The sequence below is a fragment of the Heterostelium album genome (genome assembly GCF_000004825.1).
Source record: "Heterostelium album PN500 unplaced genomic scaffold PPL_scaffold3, whole genome shotgun sequence".
NCBI lineage: Eukaryota > Evosea > Eumycetozoa > Acytosteliales > Acytosteliaceae > Heterostelium > Heterostelium album.
Window position 1 is genome coordinate 1 of NW_008805065.1, and position 19,084 is coordinate 19,084.

Here is a 19,084-nt window from a genome sequence, read left to right on the forward strand (position 1 = left end):
TTTCTTTTGGTGGTAAACTGTTACTAAATCCAGTGATAAACTTGTGATTGGAAAGCTTTGGATAACTTCCTCCAGCGACTTATAATTAACTATATTATTATCTTGTTGTGGTTGTTGTTGTTTGTGTTGCTGCTGTTGTTCATCGAATTCCCTTATGACTCGAGCGAATTCATGGATAAAGTAATATGAGAAACTCATTCGATCTTTTTCATCTTCGAGCTCAGCTTTCTTTTGGAAATAAATACCAACTAATTCCCACGAATAGCTGGTAATTGGAAAATTATCTAATCTTTAAGTTGTTGTGTCATATGCATGATTTATTTAATTTATAAAAATAATGAAATATATATATTATTTAAATATTTTATTCAATGAATACAACAAGTTGATATTTAAAATTAAAACAAAGTAATTTTTACTTAAAACTTTCAATTTATTTGTTAAAAGTATAAAAAGATACTTTATTTAATTCTTAAAACTAGAAAATAATCAAAATAAAAGTGTACATTCGTTTATTTTTAATTAAAGTTAATTAATGTTTCACCTTAACTGAACTTCAAAAAATAAAAAACATACTAATAGTAATCTTTAGATGAGTGTGATAATAGAATATCTTGATAATCATAATAATAATGTAATACAGATAAGATAAGAAAAAAGTTTAATCATTCAACTTGGTTTTATTCAATTGAAGAGTACAAACTATCAATACTTACAATTTTGGAAATACCAATTATCAATCTTATAAGAGCAAAATCATTACCAGCATCTCTCAAACTATTGAAAATCTCCAATTCATATTGTACAAAGCTACCTTTTAATTCGATTCCTATGACCTATACCACTAAAAATAACAAAAATAACCATAATAACAATAGTTTTACATTTTAATCAAGGTGGAATGATCAACTTACTCACTTGATTGGGACCAAGACAAGACGATATAAAACTATTGTTTCCAATTCTTCAAAGTGTAGATTTTACATTAATATTAATAATAATAACAGTTTTAATATCAATCAATTTCAATCAAGGTGGAATCATCAACTCAACTGAACAACTACAAAAATTGATACAGTAATCTTATGAAATAGATATTACAAATAAATAATGAAAAACTAAATACAAAACAAAACTGGCTCTTGCTTGTAACCATAAATAGAATAATAAAACAAAAACAGCCACAACCACTATCATTGTAAAAAATTTTATTTGGTTTTTTTTTTCACGAAAATGGCTATAGATAATAATAATAATAGTTATAAAATAGTTCATTTATCACATTTATTATTGAATAATATTACTAGATATCTTGATAATGTAGATAATATTAGATTCTCATTTGTTTGTAAAAGATGGTATCATGAAAGAGAATCTTATTTGTTCTTTACTAGTGATGCTGATGTTGATTATTTTAACTTTTATAAAGAAGTTCAACTAAAGTCATTTAAATCAATTAAAATACATAATAATCTAAAATATAAAACATTATTTATATTTAATAAAAAAAGTCACTTTGATAGGTACGACAAATCACCGTATAATAATAACAATCGGTATGTATATTTGTTTGTTTAAATTATTACTACTTTTAAATATATATATTGAAATGACTTGTTAATAGATTAAATTTGTAAATATATAGATCGAATTTTTAGAGGGAAGTGTTACCTACAATGATATTGATCAAGTACATTTAAAGTTATCTCAGGGTAGTATGGATATTTTAAAGTTCAAAGATCAACTTGAGAGATTAGCAGTGAAAAAGTTGGCTCTTCCACCGACAATTCAACGTTTTACACATGGTAGTTTACCATCGAATTTGAAAGAGCTTAGATTATTTAATTATCAGTTTCCCTTTGGAAGAGTGGAGATCTTCCTTCTTCGTTAAAGTATCTATCTTTAGATGATTATTCATCATCATTGTCTGTTGGTTCACTACCGCCACAACTTGAACACCTACATATTGTAACCTATAGAAATGTAATAGAATTGGCAAATGACAGTGTACTGCCAAGAACATTGACAACAATAGAGAACTGTCCTTCTCAATGGTTCAAGATTCTAAGAAATCTACCATTACTTACAACTCTTACCTCGGATTGCAATATACCGTTTGGCTATTTGGAAGCAGGTGATCTTCCACAGTCATTGACAAGATTGGAACTACATAAGTCAACTACCAAATTTAAGCCTGGAGTAATACCATCTTCGATCAAATATCTATTTCTAAATACATTGGATCTGTCCTCAGAGGTGTTACCAAAAGATGCACACTTTGATTATCTTGGATTTTCTGATACTACATCACCTATTCTTCCTGGTCAGTTACCACCAAACATCATTGAGCTTGAAATATTTAAATATAGTAAACTTCTTGTTCCTGGATCACTGCCATTTGGAATCGTAACATTGAAATTTCCCTGTCTAGATGCCAAGTTTCTCATTGAAGGAGTGATTCCATCCTCCACCAAAACACTTCAACTTTTTAATTACAACACCCTCCAGCACACTCCATTTGACATTGCATCGATACCAAACTCAGTTGAACACCTAATTCTTGGCACCGATGAAGTGGACGTAGATCTCCCAAATCTTCCTGATTCCATCAAAACATTAGAATGTAGAAGACACCTTCTCAAGAAATACAATATTGAATCACTCAAACCATCGATCACAACCATAAAGATGATAGAGGTTAAAGCTGCTTATTTCTATCGAATTGATCCAAGTTATTTTATAGCAAGAACATCATCAGATTTCATATTGATCAAATCAAAAGCTTCTAATAATATTGTAAAAAAACTACGTTCTAAAATAAAAGTTATATAACTCTGAATTAGTGGAATATTATTTTTTTGCACACCTCCGAATGATCTGATGTTTGAATGTTTGATTCATTTAAATCACTCATTTCTCTTTATTCACTTTGACCTATATATATGTGTTATCATCCTACCTCCATAAATACCACCTTTTCTTAGTCCATGACTATGATTATATTCACTTTATATATGTGACTATCTCAATTTCTATCTTTATATCTGTGTTTTATTAGTACATGCTCAATCCACGCCACCCTTTTGAATCTCTATTTAAATATCATTTTTACATCATATAAATGACATTTCATTCTTATTTACACTCTATATATTGTTATCTGTGATATTACTACTTACAATTAGTTAACCAAAACCAATCCTTTTTGTTTTAATGGCTAAACTTTTTTGATCAATCTCCTTACTCTTTTTTTACTTTGTTTTACTTGACAATATGAGCAAAACATCTAAATACAACGTAAAACAATATAGGTATATTTATTTTTTGAAACAAATAATTGTTGTTTAAAATTGGGTGGGTCCCATATTAACCCCTATAAAAATTTTCACTTGTGATTGTTGTTGTGCTGTGGATTCGTGCTTGCCTGGTCGAAGTGAAATTGGACATCAATATTCCAGATACGCAAAAGTAACCAGACACCATTGAAGAATACTAAACTACCTATAGTCTTTTCAGTGCACTTTGTAATATCATCAGATACATCTGATTCATTTTAGAAAAATTATTTGTATTCCAACAATTATATTACCACAATTAAATATTTACCAATAATCAAGCAAATCTTACAATTTGTTTAACCACTAACAATATACATCAATAAATAAAATCTTTACTAAAATTATATTTGATTTTAAATTATCTTTAACCTTGAACTCCTACAAACTCTTTCTCTACCTAAACCAAACATGAGTAGTATTTATAAATTATAAATTGGGTATCTATATATATGTATTGGAGATGTTATAAAATAAATCAGTTGCTTATTGCTTTATTTTCTTGTAGTTTTTCAATATTTTCAGATTTAATAAATGATACACTGGATGTATTCTTAAGAATGAAACTCTAATGATCGATACGATATAGATATTTATATCTATATTTACTAGTTGATTTAATAGTTCCAAGTATGATGCAAGTGATAGTTGATCTGTATGAATCTATTCCATATCTAATTATATCTTCTAATTTGATAGTTATCGTTCGAATTTAATCCGGAAGCATTGTTGGATCATAGTTAAAATAATCTCCAACAATGTTAGTGATTCAATGGAATTTGGAGGTGATTTCGAATCAAAAGTATCTTCATTTGGGTATATAATTTTACATTTGAAAAGATTTAGATCTTTTGTGGAGGAAGGAATGACACCTTCAATGATACTTTGGATTAATGAAGTAGAGTGATAATGATTCGATTCCAAATGGTAAACTTCCTGGAACAAGATGTATATCATATTTTTCAACTTGAGACTTTTGATATTTTAAAAAAGAATACGATTTGGTAAATCTAGATTTTCTAACAAAAATCAAAAGATAAATCATGATAAATTTATTGTTAGTTTTAAATTATATTAAATTAAAATGTTGTTGTATTAAGGGAATAAAAAAGGGATCCGCATGTGCGTCGATCGGAATGTGAATCTTTGAATACACTTTGCCATTTGTCGGATTCGATGGAATATCGATGATTTCCATAGTGCTTACCACCGAGAAGATAGATAAAACTGTGTGAAGGATCAACTTGATGGTATACCATCGAACAGAAATTCTTAAAGTGCAAATCCAAATGTTTAAGTTGTTTGATCTCCTTGGTGTCGATATTGATGGAGAAGAAACGTCGGTCATCCGAGTGTATGTAGATTTTTCCATTGCCATCGTGACAGTGAGCACTGGAATTGGCCAGCTCCTTTGACACCAGGAAGTCGGCGACACTACACCCGACAGGATCGAATGTGATTATCTTGTTGGTGTTATAGCCGACGGTGTAGAGCAGTCCTCGATAGAAGAACGAAAGCACCTGAGTTTTGGCGAGAGTTGGGTCGCGCACCTCGAAATACCTGATGAATTGCATGGTGTGTAGATTGAAGCGTGAGATCACCAGCGTCGATCGCTTGTACCCATTGAGCAGATAGATATTTTCGTAGCCATCGAAACACACGCTGATGTCTTTGCCACCTTCAATGCCAACGATGTCTCCTTCCATATCGATCGATTTCGACTTTATCGAGAATCGTTGGTATCTACTGCTAAAGTCATCGCCACCGAAAGTGTAGATACTATCGCCAACCACCACCATTGAGTTAAAGGTACAAGCACCGTGCGATCGGATATCCAGTAGTTCGACTTCAGTGTTTGTAAGATTATAGAGCATCGCTTCATTATCACAATCTACACTGAAAATGAATGACATTGAATGTTGGTGATGACCATTACCACTACCGCCACCACTACCACCAACAAATAAAGATTGTGATTGACTTAATGACAAACTAGACATTGACAAACTAGATCGTCTGTTGCTCGTTGAATTATTATTGGAATCTATCAAATTAATTGATAATGATATATTTTGTTTTATTTGATTTACCAATTGTTGATTAACAATTAATTTATAATTATAAAGTTGATTTGTTGTTGTTGTTGTTGTTGAATTTGATGTGGTTGTTGAAGTTGTGGTGTTTTACTTAATGTTTTTTCACCATTGAAATTGATTGAAGCAGATGATAATGAAAGTGCACTGAAAAAAGCTGATGATGACGTAGATGATAAAGATGATGAAGAGGATGATAATAAAGGTGAATGTGGTAGTGTTGCTGTTGCAGTTTGAACTGGGTTGTTAGGAACAATACCAAATTCATTATTAACCAAAATATTATTGGATTTAAACAGTTTATTATGTTGCTGAATTAATTGTAATATTTTAAAATCATCTTTATCATCTTGACTATTACCATTACTACTATCATTATTTCTATTATTGTTACTAAAATTAAAATTACCAAATAAATTCTGATTATTTTCATTTATAAACTGTTGAATTGATTTCGATCTTTGTATTGATTCGATAATCGATTGAATATCAGTTCGATCGAATAATTGTTTTTCTTCATCTTCTTGATTTTGTTTTGTTGTTTTATCAGTGCTATCGTTACTGTTGCTATTTGAAATGTTTATAATATTTACTAATGATTTCAATTCATTGATATCAAATTGTACTTTATCTCTAAGTGAATCTTTATCATCTAGTATCGGTATCTTTATTCTCTGTTCCTCTTGAGTGAGATAGTCGTGTAGTTGTCGGAAGTGCTCAGAGATCTCTTCATCTGTCTTTTGCAAACGTTGATATGATTCCGATCTCATTTTAGCAGTTGACCAAATTTCATTGATTCTCGAAAATAAGTAACTCTCATTTTGACTGTTCTGTTGTCGCTGTTTCTGTTGTTTTTGTTGTTGATCTACTATATTATTAATAATTATCAATGGATTACTAATACTACTATTATTACTATTTAAATTGTTGATAATATCATTTCTGTTGTTTAAAAGTGATTGTTTTATATTGAAAACATGTTCAAATTGATGTGTTCGATGATTTGTAATACATATGGAGCACAGTAACTTGTTACAATCATAACATATAAACTCTGTTTGTTTCTTATGTTCCAAACATAGTTGTTGTTCTTGTTTTACTCTTTCATACATATTAAGAAATAAATAAAATGTAATTGTTTTTTCAAAAAAAAAAAAAATGACCCATTCTCTAAAAAAAATTCTAAATCAGTTGTTGTGCCCATGTCATTGAACGACACATCTACTTTTTTTTTAAAAAATTGATTTTTCTTTTAAAAAATAAAAAACCTTAAATATTCTTTTAAAATTAATTAACTTTAATATTAAAATTAATCTATTTCAAATTCAAAACTATTGATTAATTTATTTCCTAATTTGTAAAAAATGATCTTCAAAAAATTAAAAAATGGGAAGTGTGTTGATAAAAACCCCATGTCCGAAATATTGATGACACATTTTTATGCGTCATACAATTGTTTTGAACACCAGCAGATATAAATAAGTGTTGTTGGAGTTTGAATTGATTTAATTAAAAAAAAAACCAAAAGTTTTACAATTAAATAATATTTTTAATATAAATTTTATCTATAAATATAAAATGGAAAATCATATCAATGATAAAAGATATTCTTTAGAAGATCTACCAGAGAATGTAGCTAAATTCTATAGATCCGTGCCATTTCCACATGACTATGCAACCAACTTTAAAAGTATAAAAGAATTCGCAAGACAATGTCAACTTTCACATTCAAAAACAATACTTATCACTGTATGTTAGTTTATATTGAAAAACAAAACAAAAATGTTTGTACATGTATGTTTTTGTTAATTTCTATATTTATATATATTTATATAATAGTCTGGAGGTACAATCGTACCAATAGAGAAAAACATGGTTAGATACTTGGATAACTTTAGTGGTGGAGGTAGAGGTGCTGCAACTGCTGAGTAATTATCACTATTATTATTTTTATTTTTAGAAATTCATCTTTGGTATTGTTCAAACAATTTTATATTTACAATCTTTATTGTTTACTGTTTATTTATCTCTCCCTTTTAGATACTTTTTAGAACATGGATATCATGTATTGTTCCTCTATAGAAAGAATTCATTGCAACCATTCATTAGACATCTGATGTTACATGACACCAACTTTTTTACATTCCTATCGTATAATCCTGAGCAACATCTAGCCTACGTAAGCGATACCTATAAAGAACAAGTATCTAATCTATTTATGAAATGGAAATCTGTAAGTAATCTAATTGACTCTATCTATTAAATCTATCTTTTAACTCTAATCTAATCTAACATCATTCTTCTTTAATAATAGTATATAGACTCTGGTAGACTTTTAAGAGTTCATTTCGAAACAGTTGGTGAATATCTTTATTATCTAAGAGCATCTACAATTGAACTATCGACACTAAAAAGAAATATGATTATATTTGCTGCTGCTGCTGTATCCGACTTCTATATCCCATTAGATCAAATGGTAAATATCATTATATATTATATGATATGATTATAAACTAGAAATTGTATATATTAATTGATCAATTTGTTGTTGCTTTTAGTCAGAACATAAGATTCAATCAAAGAATGAAGGATTAACAATTAATTTAGATCCAGTACCAAAGTTGTTAAAGTTGGTTGTCTCTGAGTGGGCACCCGATGCATATACAGTGTCATTCAAGTTGGAAACCGATATTAATATACTGGATGCCAAGTGTCAGACATCGTTGAACTCCTATCATCATCAATTGGTCATTGGTAATCTACTGTCGGACTATAAGAACTGGGTGGTATTCCACACACCCTCTAAACCGGCAATGTACATCAGAAAGACAGAACAGCAGATAAAAGATCATGTAGATATTGAACCGATGATTGGTGAACGTTTGAAAGATCTTCATAGAATCTATTGTGATCATCCACCTCATACAACTACTAATCATAATCATAATCATCATCAACAAAATTAAAAACAATAGAAAATAAATAACAACAACAACAATAACAACAATAACAACAATTAACAGTACATGAATAATAATAATTATTATTATTAAAAATGATGATATAAAGATCTTTAAACTTTGTATTTAATTTTCTTTTCTCTTTTTTTTTCTTTTTTGATAACCTCCTTCCATAAGAGATTTAAATAGTATCACTATTATTATATTATTATCTTTTAATATTATTATTATTATTATTATTATTTGTTTTACTTTTTTTATCATTTACTTATTGTTTGTTTACTTTTGCTTTTTCTTTTTTTAAGTTGTGTTTGTGTTAAGTTGTTGGAGTTTGGATTGGGAATGGGAATGGGGTTTGGAATATGAGGATAAAACTTGGAACTATTAATAACAATTGTTAGTATTTTACTTTGAACTGAGTGGATCTTCTGTATCGGCATCGAATTCATCGTAATCTGGTATATTCTCTGGAAGTGGAAGATCACCAAGTAACATATCCTTGATTTGCTTTACTTGTGCAACTGCCAACATCAATGAATCATGATTAATCAATGATGGACTAGTTTATATTGTAATATAAATAGATAGATATTAGTTAATTAACTACCGTTTAAATTAAATGTAAATAGAATAGAATTGTTATATATGTCATACTTTTCACTAAATCCAGCTTGTAAAGTCGGTACGATATCACCTAATGAATTACCGATGTACTTCTGGATGTTACGTAGTCTTTTGATCTCTTGATTGATCGCTGCCTTTGGTGTTATGGTAGATACTTTGGTGACGGCAACACTCGATCGTTTGCTCTCATAGTTGGAGCGTGCCGCTGACAGACTGACAGAGGTCGTCAAGAAACCGAGTGGCTCCATGTCTTTCTTGGCCGACTCGAACAGGTCGCTCGAACTGATATTAACCAAACGACTCTTGAGATCGGAGGAATTAGTTGATACGGTTGTAGCTGGTTTGGCAAAGAGCGATTCTCCATAGATCGAAGTGGTGGCACTCGAACTGATAACCTTTGGTGGTGGAGCGGTGGTGGTGGTGGTGGTGGTGGTGACCGGTGCAGACATCGGTGTAGTTGGCGCACTCTGACTCTGACTGACACCAACGATATTTGGTGTAGTTGCAGTCGATGAATAGGCAGAGGTTGACGATGAATATGAATAATTATTGGAAGTTCCTTTAGGTGAAGTACTGGTGATGCTCGTTGCTACCTTTGAAGTGGTACTGGCAATAGTACCAAGAGGATCATGCAACAACGCTGAAAACGGTGTAAATATATTCGATGGACTGTTCTTTCCGTGTTGCTCCGGTGATTTAAATTGATGGCTAGTTGGCAATGCACTTGTTCCATTACCAGCCACATTCTTCTGTTGATGTTGCTGCTGCTGCTTACTCGATGCCTTTTGATAGTTATAATTATTATTCATATTGAATGGACCGTGACTATCTTTAATTCTAAAGGCCTGGTTGATCAACAAATAAATATCTTCAACCGGTGGATATTTAAACAATCTTTTCAATACACCACTATTATCTTTTTGTAATACTATAATATCAAATATCAAACATTAATATATACACAATTAAAACTAAATAGATAATACATAAACATACATTGTTCTCTAATATAAACCAACATTGAAATTGATACGAAATCTATTAAAACTAAATCTTCACCATATGCAAATAATGAATCCCACATTTTCAATACATCTTCCAAATGAAATTCTCTTCCAAATAACAATCTAATCCAACGTCTATATTATAATAATATTATTAATATTAATCAGATTTATATTGTATTTAAATACATACAATAAATAGATTTGTGGTTCGATACCAAGAGATTCGAGATGTGCATGTAACTCTGGATCCTTTTGTCTAAGTAATTTGTTGATATTTTTACATTTCTGAACTGCTTCATTTATAACTACAGGTGTTGTTTCTTTCTTTTGTTCTTCATTCTATCAATATTATTATTATTATTAGAATGTTATTAATGAATATCGGAACTAAATCAATCATATGATATATATATGTTAACTTACTGTGTTTAAAATATTAAATGATGTTGTTAAAGATGATAATGTTTGTGAATTTGGATTTGAAGAAGTTGATGTTGATGTTGACGATGATGATTGTAATGAATTTGATAAGTTTGTAAATGATGTATTTGGTGTTGTTGATGTACTATTATTATTGCTGCTATTATTGGTTGTGGCTGTTGCTGTAGGTGATGATACATTTGGATTTGGCGTCACACCAAACCAATTGGATGCACGCTTCATCAGAGCTTCGAAAACGGTGAATAGATCGTGCTCCAAGAAGTTCCTATCATAGATTGTATCGATCAACGTTGGATTCTTCTCTGCGTCGTCACTCTTCTTAAACCTATCGACCTCACTAAAAAACAAATAGAGCATCGGTGCCAGCAACTCATGCATACCCTGTCTATATGATATCTGACTATTCGTCTTTGAATATATAAATAGTATTCTCAACATAATCTATACAAGTGTAGGAGTATAGTACAACCAATTAGTTACAATTCAGTGCAAGCAAAGCAAACAGAATAACAAGAAAAACAAACAAAACATACCTCTTTTGTTGTTTGATTTTGAAAGAATTCATTATCAGGATAAGTTCTCTCAATGTCTAATGTAATTGTCTTTTGTAACTCTCTATTTCTAAAGAATTTGTTCCATGGTGACTATAGAATATGTAAACAATATATAATTAGTTAGCTATAAACAAAAACATAACATAACTTAACATACATTTTCATCATTTGATAATGGATCGAATACAGCAGTCTCTTTTCTTGGATCTACATAGTGCTCTTCTAATAGCTTTGTGTAATGTGAACGTTGTAAAGTTATCTCTTGTTGCCATCTTTCAATTGCATCTACATTTAAACATCCTAAGAATATCTAAAAAGTTGTTGAATATGTTATGTTAGTTAATATGTTTTGGTATAATTGAAATGAATTGAAATGAGGTAATGATGTTTGTTGGTTTGTTGGTTTGTGATGATGACGATGATGATAAAAAACATACTCTCCATGCTAAACCACGAAGTGTTGAAGTTGCAAGTGCGCCGGTGTATGCATTATGTTTCAGTATCTCCAGTGGTGTCTTGTTGAGTGGTGCCACCGAGAAGAAGAGACTGTTGAACTCTACATTTACATCGGGAACATTCAATACACTCTTGGGTTCGTGTACCTCTGCTTCGATAACTCCGACTACAACGGTAGATTCATTCTCACTCGATGTAGTGGCATTATCCACCGACATTGTAAACTGTGAATTATTTGTATCCATGTATATATAATATATATTCTAACAGTTATTAAATATATCTATTCTAATTCTATTTTTCTACTAAATACTACTACTAATACTCTACTCTATTCTAACTCAACTCTACTCTATTCCACTATTATAATATTATATTACTCTATATTACTCCACTTAAAATTTTCAAACCAAACTTAAACTAATTTTACCACTTTTTCAAAAAAAAAAAAAAAAAAACAAACAAAAATGAATTTTACAAAAAAAAAATAAAGTTATTCAGAAAAGTATCGATAAATTTGATTACAATATGAATAAAGTTTTAGAACTAATGATATTTGTTGTGTATATATAAATAAAGTGCAAAGTTGAGAAGAGAAGCGTATACCAAATAGAAAAAAAAAAAAGTTAATTTTGAAAATTTTGTTGCAAACGAATTTTCTTTTTTTAATTTTTTTTTATATTATTTTTTTTCCCCTTTTCTGGTGGTAATAAACACCTAGGCACCCTCTTAAGAAATCAATCAAATAAAAAAGATATTTCATTTTTTGAAACTAAACAAACTTGATTAATTGCTTTTGAGTAAAGTTTTGCATTAGAAAATAATTTAATTTATGATATTTGTAAATAAATATCAAGTTTGTGTTTAAATCAAAAATGATCATTACATTTTAACTTTTCTTTTGAATTTTGCAAAGATTCAGTCCACCAAAGTTATTTATATGAAGTTCAGTAAAGTATCATTATGAAAAAAGTTGAGATTTTAAAGTAAAAAAAAAAATCTAAAAGTTTGATTATATTTTTGTTTTTTTTTAGCTTTTTTAAAAAAACATGTTTTGTGGTGTGTTTTTAGTTAAAATTCTGATCAACACCAGTTTTTTTACACGAGTGTACCCGGTGTTATCGTGAGACCTCGAGCTTTTAAATTAATTTTTAATTAAGCATTTTTCTTTGAGGCTGAAACTATTTTTTTGTTTACCACCAGTCGCTAAATTTTTTTGGTTTTTTCGTTCATCAGTTATTTTTAATATGTTATGATTAATATTTTTTTTGAGTCAAAACAAAACACTAAAAAAATAAATAAAAAAATTGTTATTTATATATTTATAAATACAAATCTGTTCTGTTAAAATATAAATATATAAAAAAAAAAAACAATCAACCAAGTCAATTGTTAATAGTTAGTTAATTAATAAAAGTTTGGAAATTTTTGTTTTTTTAAAATTGTTTTTTTTTGGTTATCAATATTTTATTTTCATTTTAATCTTTTTGACAAGATTTTTATATCTATAATAAAATTCAAATCAAATAAAATAAAATAGTAACTTTTAGATCCTTATCAAATCAAATTTTAACAAATATTATTATAATTATAAAAAAAAAACAAAAAAAAATTTACAAAAAAAAGATTTTCATATTTTTTTATTTTCCACTTACTCCACACACATTTTTTATTTTTAAAATTTTGTTCAGCACACAATCAATCCATCATATCCGTCAGCACCATCAGTCAGTTATTATTTTTATTTATATAAAATTATTTATATATAATTATATAATTATTATTTCTCTTTAATAGTAACTTTAAAGAGAGTTCCCTTTTTTCAAAGATTTTCGCTTAGAACTTTCAAAAGTTTAGATTTGGTTGAGTTGTTGTTAGTTATTTTCAAAATAACAACGACAGCAACGACAATAAAGAAAGGAAGCAACAATAGCATCATCAACATCAATCATAATCGTAGAAGAAGAAGAAGAGGAAGATATATAAACCCAACTATTAATTATTAATAAACAATATATATAATAATATTAATAGTTTAAAAAGTATATTTTTTGCAACATTATATATTTTATATATATAGAGTTGCTTACTTTTCGTTCCAATTCAAATTACAGCACAAACAAAACAACAATCCAAACAATTCAAACAAAACACAAATCACAATTACAACAACAACAACCGCAAAACAAAACAATTCACCTTATTTCACACTCTCTCTATTTTCCAACTTCACACACCTTTTTATTTTTTGTTTTTCTTTGTTTTTGTTTATCTCTCTCTTTCTCTCTCTTTTTCTTTCAATCAATCAATCAATAATCAGTCATTTAAAACAATCGTTTATTAATTAATTAAAAAAACAAAACAAAACAAAAAAAAAAGATATATATATAATTATCAATATTATATATATTCTCATAATTTTATTTTCATTTTATATAATATTCTTTTATTGATAAACAACCAAATTGTTTTATAAATATATTTTTTATTTTTATTTTTATTTTTAAATAATTATATTATTAAAAATAAAAATAGAAATATTAAATATTAAGAAAAGAGAATAAAACAAACCGAATTCAAGGAATGAGTAGAAGTAATAGTCCAAAGAATACAACTACAACTAATAAATTATCAAATAGTGGTAGTAATATTAATAATAATAATAACAATGGTAGCAACAACAGCAGTAGCAGTAACAGAAAGAAAAGAAACGAAGCTAATGGTATAGAGATTTTACAAACATCACCTGATAGTAACTCTATTTCACTATCAACAAGTAGTAACGGTACTATTACTACATCATCATCAAATAGCAACAATAATACCACTACAAATAACAAAGAAAAAGATAATAGTAATAATAAGGATAAAGATAATAAAGATAATAGTGGAAATAGTACATCATCATCATCATCAAATAAAAGATCATCGAGATCATCAAAAAGTAATGGTAGTAGCGATACTATGATGACTTCTACAACAACAACATCCTCTTCTTCTGGAAAGAATAGTAAATCATCGTCATCTTCATCATCATCAAAGAAAAAGTCATCATCATCATCATCATCAAATAGAAGTAGAAGTCATAGTAGAGGAAGAAGTAGAAGTAGAAGTAAGTCCGACACAAGCGGAAGTAGCAGACACGGAAGTGATGGTAGCGACAGAAGTCATAGCAGAGGAAGAAGTAAGAGTAAGAGTAGATCAAGAAGTAGAAGTAAGAGCAAGAATACACGATCGCGCAGTAGAAGTGGTGGAGAAACAACAACGACATCACACAGTAGTAGATCTTCACCGAGCCATCATTCATCGTCGTCACATCATCACCATCATCATAGTAGCAGTCACCATCACGGACATCACAGCCACGGACATCATGGACATGGACATCATCATCATCACCACCACAGCAGCAGCGGTCACCACAGCAAGAGTCGCAGTCGTAGTCGAAGTAGTCGTCGATCGAGTAAGAGTAGATCGAGCCGATCCAACAGCTCCAGCAGCAGTAGCAGCAGAAGTAGAAGTAGAAGTCGCAGCAGAAGTCACAGTAGTCGCGCCAGTCGCTCTCACGGCAACTCGAGAAGTCACAGTCGAAGTCGTAGTCGAAGTCGATCCAACAGCCGAAAGTCGAGAAGCAGAACCAGAAACAACAGTAGTAGCAGCAGCAGAAGTAGAAGTAGCAGTCGCAGCAGAAGTCACAGCAACAACAGCAGAAGTCGCGGAAGAAGCAAGAGTCGCGACCGATCGGGATCTTCATCGTCGTCGTCGTCCAGTCGCTCGCACTCGCGAAGCAACAGCAACAGCAGCTCCAAACGAAAGCACTCTCGTTCGCGTTCCAGAAGTAAAGAATCTAGCAGCAAATCGTCACGTCGTCGCAAGGAATCATCTCGCTATAGCAGTCGCAGCGACAACAACAACAAGTCGTCGTCATCGAGACGAAGCGAGCGTAACGGAAGCAAGCGAAGCAAGCGTGATAAAGATCATCGCGATAGCAATAGCAGTCGTGATAGAAAGAGCAGTAACAGCAGCAACAATAGCAGCTCATCGAGATATAAGGACCGATCCGACCGATACAGCAGCAACAGCAGCCGAAAGTCAGGCGATAGCCGAGACAACGATCGTTACTATCGTTCGTCAAAGCGATACTCGTCTACCAGTCGATCGAGAAGCAGGAGCAGCAACAACAGCTATTCATCTTCATCACGTGATAAAAAAGACTACAACAGCAGCAACAATAACAACCACAGTAGCAGTAGTAACAGCAACAGCAGCAGCAGCAGTAACAACAACAATAACGACAGAAAGAGAAACAGAAGTCAAGAAAAATCAGATAACGAACTCGGTCAATCAGCGCTGAAAAAGAAGACATCTGGTTGGGATAATTTGCCAGACAGTAAGTTAACTATATTTAGATCATCACCAACAAATCAACGCCAACAAAACAAACATTATATCAACTATCGACAATCTTCTACATTTTCAAGTGTGACTATAGTATTATTATTTGTTTTTGTGAAAATTTATCCACATTTTATTTTCATATTTTTATTTCCACTTTTCAACTTTACTACTTTTCCATTTTCAATTTCATTCCAAATATTACTTTACTTTCACTTTCAATATCATTTCCAATTCTATATGAATATTTACTACTATTATCTATTAACTTTTTCTCTTAACTTTTTAATTTTAAAAAAACTCCAATCTATCTACTTTTATCATGACTGATAAATATTTTTTGATAAGTTTTTTCTTTTTATTACTATACTTTAAAACAGTTTAGAATTTAGAAAATTACTTTTATTTACTTTTTTTTTTAGCTACCTTTTTTTTTTTTCTTTCTTTCTTTTCTGAATTATAGGTGAATTTGATTGATTTTGATGTACTAACTCTAATACATTTTTACTTTTTTTTTTAGAACAATCGATCGAATCACTTACACCTCAACAAATACAACAACTACAACAGGCAGCACTCAATCCAAATTTGGGTGCAGGATTAATTCCACTTTCCACTTTGCAATACACAACTAAGTCACCTACCTCAACAACATCCAATTCACCTGTGAATAATTTAATTCAACAACAACAACAACAACAACATCAACTAAATCAATCTGGATCATCGTTGCTCAATAACCATCATCATCATCATCATCACCATATTCCAACAGCAACAGCCAGTACAACAACTCAACTTCTGAATCTATCAGGAGGTATTCCACCACCACAACAACAATCATCACCGTCAAACAACAACCCACAATCTTTAGTTTCAACACAGCCATCAACGTCGTCGTCGTTATCATCGTCGACGTCGCATCTCGTTCAACCACCATCCACTATTCTACCGTCAACAACGCCAACAACACACCCGAAACAACAACAAACTCCAGAACAAGCTCAGTCTAGAATCTATATTGGTAATATACATTTCAACTTGACCGAGACCGACCTCACCTCCATATTCTCGCCGTTTGGTCCCATCAAATCACTGTCGCTCTCCAAGGACCCTGCCACAGGAAAATCAAAGGGTTACTGCTTCATCGAGTACTCCTACCCCGAGGCTGCCAACAATGCCATCTCACACATGAATCACCAATCGCTAGCCGGTAGACAGATCAAAGTTGGCAGACCCTATATCCCTGTGGCCGGAAGCGCTGGAGTCGGAGTTGGAGTCGGCGGCGTCGCACCCACTGCCAACGCTAACACAATAGCAATTAACGCCAGTACCACCGGTGGTATGGCCGTCAACAATCAACCAACACCCCTACCAGCTACAACAACAGCACTTCTGACGACACCATCACCCTCACCCTCACAAACACCAACCCCATTCACAAGCATATCATCAACGACGCTATCCTCATCCAACTCGAATGTCCCACTGATCACTATTCCAGCAGTTACCTCGCAGCAACTACAACAACCAACATCGATACTACCGAAACAAGATCCAATGGCATCGGAAAATCGTATCTATGTAGGATCGATCCCATGGAACGTAAACGAAGATCAAATCAAAGTGATCTTTAGTTCCATTGGTAATGTTGTTTCTTGTTCATTAATGCCAAATTTAGAATCAGGAAGACATAAAGGTTTTGGGTAAGTTGTTTTTTAATTATTAATATAATTAATTGATTGTTTGATTGGTTGAGTAATGATTATTAATATAACTATGTTGTTTTATTTAGATTTATTGACTATGATAATTCAAAATCAGCAGAGGATGCAATAGCAACTTTAAATGGATATGACATTGGAGGTCGACAACTAAAAGTTGGCAGACCAATTAAAAATGCATCAATTAGCAGTAGTAATGGTAAGTTTAAGTTTGATATTTAAATTGAAGCAAATCTCTTATAAATTTATTAATATAATATTATTTAGAATCAAAACAAACTACTCCTTTAAGTACACCAATGGTTCCAACTTTATCATCATCGGTAGGAACTGATTCAATAGAAGATGATGTAACTCTAAGTACCGAGCAAAGAATATTGCTCACCCAGAAATTACTTCGACAAGATATATCTCGTACCAGTGTATGTTTATTAATATAATTTGTTAGCTAATATTTTAACTAATCATATGATTGTTTCTTAATTCATTAGAATCGTTGTTTGGTACTTAGAAATCTAGGTTCACCCAAAGAGATTGATGATTTTTTTGAAGAGGAGATTAAAGCTGAATGTATGAGCTTTGGACAAGTTGAGAAATTTGTGCTTACTCACGATGCTTCGGTGAAGGCCTTCATACTGTTTAAAGAGCCTGCCGCATGTGCCACCTGCTTCAACAAGCAGAATGGAAGATACTTTAGTGGCTACATTGTAAAGGCAGAGTACTACGATATCTCTCTTTTCAACAAAGGTGTTTATAATTGATTTCTTAAGCGTGATCATCCCAGATCGATACCAACCTGACCTGACCCAACCCGACTATGACAACTCACATTTACTCACTCACCTCACTCACTCACCTCACACCGACCAATCATGATTGGAGCCAACACATCACAGATACAACCAATCAAAATAGATATTAGATATATAAATAGAGAGAGAAGGATGTGAAGTAGTTAGTAAAAAAATGATATCAGATGCCAATCAAACAACATTTCAACAATAGCAAAAAAAAAACCAAAAACCAAAAAAAAAAAAAAAAAATAATAGTAACATCAACACAACACACAACCAAATTTGCATAACATAAAAAAATAGAAATTAGAAAACTAAAACCAAGTTTACCAACCAAACAACACCTGTTATTGTTTACACAAAACAATTTTGCACTGAAATAAAAAAAAACTATTGTCTAAACTAATATTATTATTAAATTTCTCTTAATTTTTAAAAAGAATAATGGTATGGATTCCAAAGAATGTTTAGAAAAATAGACATTTAATTTTAAACAATTGTTTCTGATAAATAACTTTGTCCAGGCTAAAAACTTGAATTTTTAATGAAAATACACAGACTAAAAATCCAATTTTTTGTTTATATAATCTGGGGATAACAGATTATTGATTCATCTATTTTTATTATATTTTTATTTATCTTTATTAGAATTAAAATTTATTTCGATCTCTTTAGCAATTAGTCAGTAAAAAAAAACCGAA

At 30.8% G+C, this 19,084-nt stretch overlaps 6 protein-coding genes across 6 annotated transcripts; 3 read left to right on the plus strand and 3 right to left on the minus strand.

Annotated features, from left to right (window-relative positions):
- Window positions 1-1,233: 1,233 nt before the first annotated feature.
- PPL_02570 (uncharacterized protein) lies at window positions 1,234-4,242 on the plus strand (the record flags this gene model as incomplete). The annotated part of the gene is made up of 6 exons (XM_020573551.1): window positions 1,234-1,560; window positions 1,646-1,805; window positions 1,853-2,796; window positions 3,818-3,839; window positions 3,948-3,990; window positions 4,035-4,242. 6 exons carry the CDS (start codon window positions 1,234-1,236, stop codon window positions 4,240-4,242), a joined length of 1,704 nt encoding a protein of 567 aa, XP_020435623.1.
- Window positions 4,243-4,414: 172 nt separating this feature from the next.
- Window positions 4,415-5,335, minus strand: PPL_02571 (kelch repeat-containing protein; the record flags this gene model as incomplete). The annotated part of the gene is made up of 2 exons (XM_020573552.1): window positions 4,415-4,727; window positions 4,896-5,335. 2 exons carry the CDS (start codon window positions 5,333-5,335, stop codon window positions 4,415-4,417), a joined length of 753 nt encoding a protein of 250 aa, XP_020435624.1.
- Window positions 5,336-5,442: 107 nt separating this feature from the next.
- PPL_02572 (uncharacterized protein) lies at window positions 5,443-6,540 on the minus strand (the record flags this gene model as incomplete). Its single annotated transcript, XM_020573553.1, has 1 exon — window positions 5,443-6,540. The coding sequence occupies one exon, from the start codon at window positions 6,538-6,540 to the stop codon at window positions 5,443-5,445; it is 1,098 nt and encodes a 365-aa protein (XP_020435625.1).
- A 466-nt stretch (window positions 6,541-7,006) lies between these two features.
- Window positions 7,007-8,394, plus strand: PPL_02573 (phosphopantothenatecysteine ligase; the record flags this gene model as incomplete). Its single annotated transcript, XM_020573554.1, has 5 exons — window positions 7,007-7,177; window positions 7,268-7,356; window positions 7,469-7,661; window positions 7,743-7,904; window positions 7,987-8,394. The coding sequence occupies 5 exons, from the start codon at window positions 7,007-7,009 to the stop codon at window positions 8,392-8,394; spliced, it is 1,023 nt and encodes a 340-aa protein (XP_020435626.1).
- A 175-nt stretch (window positions 8,395-8,569) lies between these two features.
- PPL_02574 (RabGAP/TBC domain-containing protein) lies at window positions 8,570-11,715 on the minus strand (the record flags this gene model as incomplete). The annotated part of the gene is made up of 9 exons (XM_020573555.1): window positions 8,570-8,582; window positions 8,798-8,947; window positions 9,043-9,940; window positions 10,009-10,151; window positions 10,210-10,358; window positions 10,443-10,797; window positions 10,941-11,104; window positions 11,172-11,324; window positions 11,452-11,715. 9 exons carry the CDS (start codon window positions 11,713-11,715, stop codon window positions 8,570-8,572), a joined length of 2,289 nt encoding a protein of 762 aa, XP_020435627.1.
- A 2,338-nt stretch (window positions 11,716-14,053) lies between these two features.
- PPL_02575 (RNA-binding region RNP-1 domain-containing protein) lies at window positions 14,054-18,862 on the plus strand (the record flags this gene model as incomplete). The annotated part of the gene is made up of 8 exons (XM_020573556.1): window positions 14,054-14,684; window positions 14,878-15,722; window positions 15,773-15,860; window positions 16,386-17,571; window positions 17,661-17,788; window positions 17,857-18,011; window positions 18,081-18,338; window positions 18,824-18,862. 8 exons carry the CDS (start codon window positions 14,054-14,056, stop codon window positions 18,860-18,862), a joined length of 3,330 nt encoding a protein of 1,109 aa, XP_020435628.1.
- Window positions 18,863-19,084: the final 222 nt, after the last annotated feature.